Consider the following 12,140-nt stretch of genomic DNA (forward strand, 5'->3'; position numbering starts at 1 on the left):
GGGGGAAAGGGAAAAGAAAGAAAAGACCCAACCTTGCAAAAGACAAGGCCAAAAATACAATTAGACATTCTTTCAAAAATATACATCATTACAGCAGTTAGTCTGCATATAAACAACATTAAACATTTTTGACTTCATGCTCATCTAACTTTAGCACACTGAATTTACACAGATGTCCGAAGAGCCGTTATTCAAATGGCGCGCTTTTCGCTTTATTCACCTGGCGGCCATTTTGAAAACTCGAACGCCGTTGAGGGGTACACAAACCCGGAAGTTTGATTCCGACGCAGCACCAGCAATGGAAACTCCAGTGTGGACCACCAATCTTTCTTGTCTGCCCGAATTAACTATACAAAATGTGGAGCAGTGGGCCAGTACCGACTGCAACATCCCCCGGGCTGTGTTAATTAAGGGATATAGTAACTGGATCGAAGGTTTTATCCACGACATTGAAGGTATGAATGGACGCTAATTTACCTCAGTTTCTGCTAGCTTGTAGCGGCTAACGTTAGGGGTAAGTTTAGCTGTGATATTGAGTTGTTGACTATGTGTACTATGTTAGATTTTATTTAACACTTAACATGTCTGTGTTAGATTTTATTTAACACTTAACATGTCTATGTTAGATTTTATTTAACACTTAACATGTCTTTAATCGACAGTTAATAGGAGCCCATCACACATATTTGTGAGGGCTAGGTCTTTTCCCTCGGTGCGGAAAAATGAGGCACCTTACAACATACAGGTGCTAAGTGGTACAAACTGCTCAGTTCGCAGAGCAGTGCCACAGTTAAACCAGCTTGCTAAATGTTCATTATGAGTTTATATGAGTTATATGAGTTTATATCAACAATGTACCTTTCCCTGTCTTACTGAAAATAACATGTTGATTTTATCTCATTAACATGTTATCTGTAGTTGATGTAATATCACATAAGCCTCATTAATATCTACTCAAATATTATCTTATTTCAAATTAGCAAAGCCAGACAGGGCTAGGTGCATGTTGCTATTACTTGTTGATAATGATAGTGTAATGATAGTATAACTATCAGGTAAGTGATAAGGTAAGGTAAGTATTAACATTCATGTTAAGATAAGAGTTGCTCAGTTCTTGGAGCAGTGTATCCAGGGTTGAGGAAGGTTCTTCAAAATGTAATTAGCTTACAAATCTGTTTAAAATTAACATAATATGGAATCCATACTGTTCAATCTTAATATGAGCTTTTCCACAACCCTGACTTTTTTGTACAATGAGTGTCCAAGATATTATGTATCTTTCAAGTTGTGTTCGCAAGTATCACAGCTGTAAACAACCTACCACTACCAGCATGTAGCTGTAATATTTTCATGGCAGATCATTTAAATGCCAGATGTACCTAATTCACTGCACACTCAGTGTATGTGTGTGTGTGTGTATATATATATATATATATATATATATATATATATATATATATATATACACACATATATATATATATATATGTATATGTGTGTGTGTGTATATATATGTATGTATATATATGTATATATATGCCATATATTTGTTAATAGCAACTCTGAAGTGTCAAGTGTCTAAAGTTTGATTATCTTTTCAGGTGGAGCTGTCACTTGAGCAGCCATTTATAAGGGAGACACAGTGCAACTGCAAAGCTGGCTTGGGACAGTGCAACCATCTCATCGGGCTGCACTACACTCTCGCTCACTTTGCCAAGATGGGCTACACATCTGTCCCCCCAACAACGAGCAAGACGTCACTGCCTCAAGCCTGGCACGTTCCATCGAGGGCCCTGGGTGTCAGTCCAAGAACGGTGAGCTCTGTGAGTGTCTCAAAGCTAAAACCTCCGGTGACCAACGCACCTCCGCCAAAGAGGCAACGCTCGTCTGAAGGGGTGATGTCAAACCTGTACTGTCCTGTGCCACTCCCGCTTCCATCAAATGCCTTTGCAGAGAGCCTACACCGAAACCTGAGTCAAATAAAAAGCAAGAGTCAGATGTTCAAGCTGCTGGAAGAGAACAGGAAACAGCCTGCTGCTCTTGTCTCTACCGACTTTGGAGACCTTCCTAAGGGATCTGTGCTTACTTACCACGCAACACAGTCTTCCAGGGCTAATGATGATCCCCTGTTTCCCTTACCATCACAGCCATGCTCATTTTACACTGTCCTGGATGAAACTGAGTCATGCTACTATGGTGGCTTGGTGGTCACTCAGGCTGTTGCAATACAACTGGAGATCGAGACAAGGGAACAGAGCCATAGCAAGACCTGGCATAAAGTTCGAGCCAACCGTCTTACCTCCTCTTCCTTTAAGAGGATTTGTTCAAGGGTGGCAGACTACAACATATTAGCTGCCAATTTGAAAAAGAAAATAGTGCAGACTAAGGTGATGAGGAGAGGTTTGGAACTGGAGCCTGTTGCTGCTGCCGAATATCAAGACCTCACTGGCTATGAGATCTTCCCCTGTGGGTTCGTCATCAACCACCACGCCCCACACCTAGGTGCCTCACCTGACCGAAAAGTGAATGACCCCAGTGCCTCACCAACGCACGGCCTCCTGGAGATCAAGTGCCCCAACAAAGAGAGCGTGAGGGATTGCAAGTACTTGCGTTGCAAGGCTGATGGTAGCCTTAGCCTGAAGACCACACACGAATACTATTTTCAAGTGATGGGGCAGATGGGCATCACTGGGTTGAAGTGGTGCGACTTTTTTGTGAAGTGCAGTGATGACCATCACTTGGAGCGGGTGCACTTCCAACCAAAGGAGTGGGAGAACATGAAATGTAAATTGGACAGATTCTTTTTCTCTCACTTTCTGCCATCTTTGTGTAACAAAATTATGTAATACATCACTGATAATCTGTTTATATATATAGTTTTCTTTTGTTAATGTTTTTAAATGGTTTGTTCCTAATGTAATTTCTAATGTTCTGACCTGTTCCGGTTCCTTTTTCATACTTCTATGTACATGGTTACCTTTACAAACCTAGACCATTGTGCCTATCAATGTTTTTTGAACGGCCTGTTTTCTGATGTTCTGGTTCCTTTTCCATGCTTACAGTATACAGGCAGGCCATTTTACATTATTCCCCTGTACCAACTTCTATGTACAAAGTTACCTTTACAAACCTAGAGCAGTGTGCCTATCAATGTTTGTTTGATGTTTTATGATATTCCGACCTGTTCTGGTTCTGGTATATTAAATTATAAAGTTAAGAAGGACATCATCCATGTGTAATACAATTGTACTTTATTCTTTAGATAGATACACATCCAGTAGCTTATACATACACACACATACATGTAAAACAATCACTCACAGGTATGTAAAAGTAAAGAGCATGAGAAGTGATTATAAGGTCTGACAGGGACTGATCCTGTGATACACTGACCATGATAAGGTGCTATGGTAACAATACAAGTTCACATATTTGTATAGATTCATAAAGAAGAACAATAATGATGGTTAAGGATTTGTATAGATTCATAAAGATGAACAATAATGGTTAAGGATTTGTATAGATTCATAAAGAAGAATAATAATAATGGTTAAGGCTTTGTATAGATTCATAAAGAACAATAATAATAATGGTTAAGGCTTTGTACAGATTCATAAAGAAGTAGAATAATGGTTAAGGATTTGTATAGATTCATAAAGAACAATAATAATGGTTAAGGCTTTGTATAGATTCATAAAGAACAATAATAATGGTTAAGGCTTTGTATAGATTCATAAAGAACAATAATAATAATGGTTAAGGCTTTGTACAGATGCATAAAGAAGAAGAATAATGGTTAAGGCTTTGTATAGATTCATAAAGAACAATAATAATAATGGTTAAGGCTTTGTACAGATTCATAAATTAGTAGAAAAATGGTTAAGGATTTGTATAGATTCATAAAGAACAATAATAATGGTTAAGGCTTTGTACAGATTCATAAAGAAGAAGAATAATGATGGTTAAGATTTCAGTTTTAGAGATTTACATAACAGTGGTAGATATTTACATTAACATTACAATTTTAAAAGAGAGTACCTTGAAAGTTAGTTAAAAGGGCACAGACGGCCCACAGTTGGTTAACGGAGCCCACCAGTGTCATGGGTAAGACTTTATCAAAAATATGGTACTCTTTAATCCGCCTAATTGCGCGCTCTACATGAATTTGCAGTCTTGCTATCGCTTGAGTCTTTCGTACTTCATCTGCAGTGAAGTGTCCACTTGGGCCTAAAAAAGGAGGGATTACAAGGGAGACCTGTCTTTCAGAGAGCAGGTCCTTAATCAGAAAGCCTTTATCGGCCATTACCATATCTCCTTCTTCGAGAACAGAAAGGATACCTGATTTTTTGGTTATTTCTTTGTCAGATATTGAACCTGTATATAAATCACTGACAAAAGTCACTTCACCTGAGGGGGCAATGCCTATTAGGCCCTTAAATGTGGTGTTACCTTTGTAGTGTGAATAAATCGCTGAGTTAAGGACCTTGGAGCTAGGTTTCTGTACATGAATTTCAGTGCAATCCAATATAACTCTAGTAGCCGGGAACGTGCATTTAAAACAATCTGGCATAAGTTCATCCACAGTTTTCCTTGAAGGCCACATTGGAAGTGATCCCAACATAAAATACAAATAATTGACCCAGGTCACACAGATCCTGCTTACTGTTGACTGTGATACATGGAAACGGGTTGCAAGATCGTGCTCAGGAAATCCCTGCCTCAACCTACAAAGAAAAAGAAAAAACTGGTCCATAGTGGACAATTTAGAGGCGCTAAAGCCTTGACGAAGTACCTCCCCACTTGAATGTTTAAGTCGCTGAGCCTGACTCCATCCCACCATATTTTCTGCAGTAGGTTGCAGGGCCATAAACACAGCTTTAAATGTATCGTAATCTGGGAACCCTGTATAAAATGATATCTGTTTATCATCACCTTGAAAATTTGAAATCAAAAACTGTTTTTGTTGAAGCTCTAAAATTAAAAGTTCTTGATCACCGATGGTCTTGCGGGCTTCCTCAAGTTGATCTTGAAGTGAGGGAGGCAGTGCAGCATATTCATGGTCTGGGTGCGGAGGGGGTGTCTTTTCACTGGAAGTATAAGATAACATATTGATGGACACATTAGGTGTTTTACAATGATACTCATGCTCAGTTCATGTAACCAATTAATCTTTTACGTACTTCAACACATTCACACCATGTCGATCATCCAGATCCGTGGAAACATTACTGGAAATCATCAACAGAGAAATACTGTCAATACACACAGTTAATAAATGCATTACAAACTAGTAACTTAATTAATCTAATGTTAAATACTACCTTGCAGTTCTAACAACACTCCTCCTCTCTGATCTGACAGAACTCCATGCAAACACAGTTGGCACAGCTCCCTGTTTCAACTTGGTGATGCCAGTCTTGCTTTTCACAAGGCAGTCTGGGAGGAAATGCTCCGAGCACACTTTTGTGTATGTGTTTATCTGCATCAGCAAATAAAATGCAATCATATAAACATTTTTACATGTATAATTTTATTGATCAGACTCAATCTGACTCATGTACATCCTCCTAGCTATGAAAACTGATGTGATGTGTTCCCTAGGTTAGCTTGTGACTAGAAGCTAATACAAACAAGGTCACTCAGAATATGCTTATACTAGTGAATCTGTGGTGGTAGATTTAAATAACATACTACTAATTTTTGACTAGGCTGTATATTTCAACAACCTGGCTCTCTGCCTTAATCTATCTAGCTACTAAAACTTGTTAGTTCTGTCCTAGCCTAGCTAGCGATACAAGCTAACGTATGGAGACGGCTTAGCCTCAGAGCACCAGACATAAACTTACCTTAAAATTACGACCAGGATCCCTTCTGATGTTTATTATCCATTGTCGACGTAGTCCCTGATCTTTTGGGAAACGGTGAAATGTTTGTCCTCTATTCGATTTTTTCCTGTGTGATGAAGTGCATTTGGGAACACAACAATGAGGCGCCATTGCACTGACAGAATTCGCGCTGTGAGTGAGAACTCCCGGAAGTGGTAAGTGTACCCCTCAGGCTCGGTGAAACGTTCGAGGTGAATAAGGCGAATTGCGAGATCATACGTGAATTCGCGAGATCTCGTGGGTCCTCGTGACTTCAGCTGTCAGTCATGGCCGCAGCCGTTCCGCAACACACCCGGACCTGGGGCCTCATGTATCAATCTTGTGTACGCACAAAAACTTTGCGTACGCCAGCTTTCACGCTCACGGTCGGATGTACTAACAGTGAAATTAACGCGAGAATGTGCGTTTCTCCACGCCAATTTCATGTCTGGCGTACATACATTTCTCATTGTTTTGTCCGTTGGCGACTCTTACAGGCAATGAAGTGAAGTTGCAAACATTACACAACGAATTGTTCAACAAGTCTATCGCACCACCACCTGTGGGAAGCATTGCTATTAATTTGCAATTTATAAAATAATTGACATATATTGTCACACAAGCCTTATGGGAATATTCTATCAATTATGCAATTAAGTAAGAACATATAAAAGCATATGCAAATTGATACAACCCTTAGACTATGGCAGCTTTGGCCTTATTAGAGGACATTGCTAATGGCAGAATCCGAAGAGAACAAGTTTTTAGGGCCCACAATGATTTTTTGGCCCAGGATGATGATGCCAAACTCTCCCACTCATATTTTTTCCTTTTGTTATTAATTCCGGAGGACAAAGTTCCAAATAAAATATTTTTTCTCGTTTCTACCTCCGATAGTAGCACCTCCAATTCACTTTCTGTAAAGTTTTGTTTCTTGCCGCTTGCTTTAGCCATTTTCTTACTGCTTTCTTTTGCCAAAGTGGACTCATTACCATATTTAAATTGATTTAATTAAGGGAGGAGACTGGGTGGGGCGTTGTGCTCGTGCATGTGCGCTCAATTTTACGTTAATTGGGATGTACAAAGAGAATATGCGTGGGATCCTTCGTACGCAGAGATTCATACATCTATTTTTTTGTGTGCGTACGCACATTTACAGCTTTGTCCGTACGCAATGTTTTAGTATGAATTGAATGCAAGTCTTTGTACATGAGGCCCCTGGCCCACAGATTCAGAATCCACCAATCAACTGTAAGCCGCATTATCAACACATGGGCTAACTTTCTCACTGTGCTTGGAGCTGTAGGCATTTGGATGGATGAGGAGACTGTCAAAGCTCACATGCCAGATGTTTTTCAGTCTTACTCAGATACACAAGTGATTTTGGATTGCACTGAACTGCGCTGCCAAACACCACCACACTCTCTTCTCCTTCAGAGCGAGGTATTCTCCAACTATAAATCTCACTGCACTTTCAAAGGGTTGATTGGGATGGCTCCTCACGGTGCTGTAACCTTCGTGTCATCTCTCTATGAAGGAGCCATCAGTGATAGAGAGATCCTAAAGCAGTCTGGTATTGTGTCTCTTCTAAAACCAACAATGGCTGTAATGGTGGGTAAGGGTTTCCTTGTGGAAGACTGTGTGCCCTGCAAAGTCCACATACCTACCTTCCTGTCAAAGAGAGCACAACTGTCTGGGCCAGAGGTCAGGAAAACACAGTCTACTGCAAGACTCAGAGTCCATGTTGAGCGCCTCATTCGAAGGGTGAAGGAGCACCAGATATTCAGTACAGCAATACCTCTTTCTCTCACAGGAAGCATCAATCAACTGTACACAGTCGCCTGCCTCTTGGTTAACTACCGAAACGGGCCCTTAGTTAAAGCCTGGGCAAGCAATTGCTAATGCTGAAGAAGCAGAATTAGGCAGGCAGAAATGGAATGGAATATCTATAAATGTTTTTTATTACTGTATAATCACATGAAATAATCATTTTGGTTTTAACCTTAGAATGAGTCCTTATTCACTGTACATAATTTGAAATGAAATTGTCAACAAATATAGAATTGTGAATATATTTTATCAGATGACATGACAAAATAAAATGACATGTTTGTAAAATCATGCATCAATTAATTTCCTCATTTCCTCAGCACTGTGCCTCTTTAGTTACTTGTGCATAGAGAGGTATTTTGGCAGATATGTAAAAAAGAAAAACAAATCACATCTCTGTTTCAGGGAGCTTAACACAGAAGTGTCTCTGTAAATGCGCTGCACAAACATGTCAATGTCATCATGGGCACAGACAACAAAGTCACTAACCCTAACCCTGCACTTGCCAATAATAAGCATGGCTTTCCTTTCATTTATATGTTCCATGATCAACTCTGAGGAACCTGCAGTCAATGTAGCTTAGTGCATTTGGGCATTTTACTGTATCTCAACAAAGCCAAATGATGGTCTCTCAAGCGGGTCATATACCAGCCCATCCGGTGACACACCCTGACGCATCCACATTTCCTCAAGTTCAGGTTTTAAAGAGTTGCATAGTCCTTTAAGGCACCTGCCTCCATATCCAGTCCCCTCTTCATGTGTGCTGTTTGTCGTGTCCCTCGGATGATCCTCTCAGCTAGGTTTTCTGCAGCATTTGGACCTCTAACATGGCTAACCTCCCTAAAATTTGAAGCAGTCACCCTCTCTTTCCTCAGTGAATGCCACTCAGGTGCTGCACTTTGACTTCTGGTTGCATCCTCAATGAGGTGTGACTGCAACAAAGTCACAGACAGTGAGTGGAGATGCAGCTGTTCCTGGTTTGTTGGCACATATGTACAGTCTGTTGGCTTTAACTGGTGGCACTTTTGGGAATGGGGGTGCATCCTTATGGGTGATAAAACCATCAGGTGTAGGTGGTGGATGCTGATACGATAGGATACTGCCAGCTTGTACCTTACCGAAAATGGAGTCCACGAGTGGCTTGTCAGGTGAGAGATTCATTGTGCAGATAAGGGGAAGAGATCCTGGTTTGAAGTCAGCATAGACAGCTTTAGGGTCGAGTGCTGATGGGTCTGGCAGCTCACCACTGTAGGCCTTGTATAGTGAAGATCTGAAATAACATTATCAGGGAATCAATAAACATTTTTGCTACAGAGTATAGTATAGCATGCATGTTTACACTGACTGCATACCTGATTCCACTTGCTGAAGTAGCACCTGGTTTGGGCTTCACTACCACCATGGCATCCACCGGTCCCGGCTTCACTCCCTATTTATTAGATGCCATCAAAACTACAGAAAAAGACTATAGCAAAACAAACATTATGTCAGATATTTAATTGATACAAACCATTGTTCGTGGTTTATGCCACTTCTGTTCGGTTTGGGTGCATGATAGGACAGGAGGGACGACAGACATTCCAGATTCATAGTAATGGGCTGTCTGGTACAGCAAAGCAACCAAATGGTTGCACATCCCACTCCCAGCCACACAGGAGCTGTTAACCAGCACAACTGGCTCTGAATCACCTAATGTCATCTGAAATTAGGGATCGACCGATATGGATTTTTTAGTGCCGATGCCGATACCGATTTTTTTTTTTCATCAGCCTTAGCCGATGACCGATACGGGCTGCCGATTTTCTTGGGCCGATATTTGGAGCCGATACTGCTTTTGCTCACTCAATTTAAATCATAAAAATGACACAATGATGATAACAAATGTTACAAGTCTCAATTTAAAAAAGGAACATTTATTGAACTTAAAGCAATATTTGACAAATATTAAAAACATGTGAGGTAGAACAAGTAAAAAAAAAAGTTCAGTGCTGAAAATACTGAAAATAAATATTTAAGCATAATTCAAATTCTGAAAATAAATATTTAAGCATAAATAAAATAATATCACTATTGCACACAGTAGCAACAAGCAAGCAGCATAATAAACGTCTGTCGTTGCTATGCAACCATGAATGAGGAAGTAAGGATTAATTTATTTCCTGCCCTTTACGACTACATATATTTATGAAGATCAGATCAGCTGTTCGGCCGAGCTTTCGATGTTGTCATGGAAAGGCCAGTTGTTTTTTGTCACATGACCTGCGTGCGCTTGTGGCATTCTGAAAAGTTTAGATGTTTTCATCTCACCACGGCACAGGAGCGCCTGGACAAACCGTTTATATACTGTCTATGGGACAAATGAGCGCGCTGCATCGCATGCGTGTCGCAACCGTGTCGCTTCTCTTATGAGCACACGTCCAAACCTCAGCCAGGTGGTCGCTGAATAAAACTCCCACAAATATCACGGAATCACGGAACAACGTCGGCATTATTTAATCCTATGACCAGTGTTAGTAACAGCTGCCGTATGCATATGGATAGCCTCAAACTTAGCTATTTGCAGCTCCCTAAATAAAATGACAAGCAGTTTTATATGAGGCATTCAGCATTCGCGTTTTCCATTTGGACCCACAAACTGGACCCACAAACACATCAAACCAGCAAATATCGGCCCGATTTATCGGCCGACCGATATATCGGTCGATCACTATCTGAAATACACAAACAAAAAGTGTCAAAAATAAATAAATAAAGTAGACATCAAGTATATCAGCTACTCATCAACAAAGTTGAAACCATGTGTCTATGCTTGGAACAGGTAAAGACAACAACAGTTTCAAGGTAGAACATGAGCAGTTTTGAAGGGTAGCTGAGTAAGGGAAATAGCCAACATTCTGCATCTGCAGCCATCACATAAAACTACATTTCATATCATTATTCTTCAGATTTTAAAATAAACTCCCTGTGTGTTATAGACTAGAAAGCCTGCACACTCTGCTACCCTGTATCTGCAACTGCGGTAAAGTAAGTTTCATATTCATATATTCAGATTTTTGCCCTCAATAACTTTCTTATGGTGTATTCAAAATGGTTCATATGAGTAAATTATTATAAACAAGTATGACTATCAGCTCCAACTCTTGTTTTCTCTTGTAGTCGTTTTATTAAAAAAAATATTTTTTTTGTAGCTCATTGTCAATGATGTTAACTCTTTTGCATCCACAGTTGGAAAACTATTGACAAAAAGTCTAAATGTGCGATTATGAAACCAACTTTGCCGCAGTGTATCTCCATTACCTCTGTTTCAGCTATAATTTGCAGTGATAATGCAGTCGTTGATAGAACTGCATTACATTTTTTATTCTTATTAATTTTGTACAATAATCATCCATACTAGCTTAAGATAACAGCTGTGGTTATCCAAGCTGAACAGTGGTAATGTTAGAAAAGTAAAAACTGAACTGGAATGTCCAACAGAAATACTACTCCGACTCTCAGTTGGTGTGGAGTCTCTGCTTTCCTCATAGAGCGGTATCAGTGAGCTTTCACTGAGATCTCATTTGTGGCCCTGATTTTACCTGACACTTTCAGACAAAATTACAAACACATTAAATGTCAAACATTTATACTAGCGTGATTAGCCTGCTGCTGGACGGATCGTAAAAAATAATAGCAGTTCAGTACAGGCGGTTCAGCTGAATTTACCTTCATAATTGCAGAGATAAGAAGACACATAAAACTTGAAACCTTTCTCAGGTTTGCTCTGTGGCATTGTACTGCACATACTTACAATTCTTCGCACATCATTTATTGTAAATTTGGGCAACTCCAGCAAACACCGAGTAAAATTCGACGACTCTGCCATAATCACGTTTTCCTCTGCTTTAAACCTCTCCAGTTGGAAACGGAAGAGCAGCCTTGCATCAAACGCGGAAGTACGTGTGCATAGAGCCCAATGGGCGCTGGGTGCAGGATAGGGCCCTTAGGGTGGGTTGCACCAATAAGGACTCAATTAAGCAGTTTAACGATAATTTGTTGATCTGGGTTTTATTTTAAATCGAGTTGTGTTGCACCACTTAATTTTAAACAGAATAACAAATCGGGGATTACAATTCTAACCTGTGATTAAAACCTATGATTTTCTTTAACTGGCCAATTAAACAGCATGTAATGTAAATATTCCATTTCCTTTTTTTTATTGACCACCAGAAACTCTCTCTCTGACAATAGTCATTATTGGTGCAAGTTTGTTCAACCCACCCTTAAAGTGCCTCACTGTACTAAAACAATGATATTACAAGATTAAATTCAGTTTACACCTTTTTGATAACGTATGCTATACAGACGAACAATAATGGTTTTCGATGAAAAAAAAAACAGCTTAACGGAAACCTTGTGTTGCGTTTATATTCTGTTCATCTGCTTGCCTGTACAAAGTTTGCATCA

At 39.8% G+C, this 12,140-nt stretch overlaps 2 protein-coding genes across 7 annotated transcripts in view; one reads left to right on the forward strand and one right to left on the reverse strand.

The window, feature by feature from the left end:
* The window catches only part of LOC311093954 (uncharacterized protein), a gene marked incomplete at its 5' end in the record, with an annotated part of 471,534 nt that overhangs the window by 456,475 nt on the left and 2,919 nt on the right, over positions 1-12,140 (reverse strand). The window contains 6 exons of one of the 6 annotated variants that reach the window (XM_084131653.1): positions 3,242-5,087; positions 5,181-5,228; positions 5,322-5,479; positions 5,847-8,964; positions 9,047-9,123; positions 9,205-9,286. In XM_084131653.1, the coding sequence (XP_083987779.1) occupies positions 4,025-5,087; positions 5,181-5,228; positions 5,322-5,479; positions 5,847-5,996 (1,419 nt within the window). In that variant the 3' untranslated portion in view covers positions 3,242-4,024. The other 5 variants (XR_014608507.1, XM_084131652.1, XM_084131651.1 and 2 more) reach the window with 5 other exon arrangements.
* The window catches only part of LOC311093927 (uncharacterized protein), a 188,929-nt gene that overhangs the window by 63,425 nt on the left and 113,364 nt on the right, over positions 1-12,140 (forward strand). The window lies entirely within an intron of this gene.

This window comes from Abramis brama, assembly GCF_963993115.1.
Source record: "Abramis brama genome assembly, chromosome: 12".
NCBI lineage: Eukaryota > Metazoa > Chordata > Actinopteri > Cypriniformes > Leuciscidae > Abramis > Abramis brama.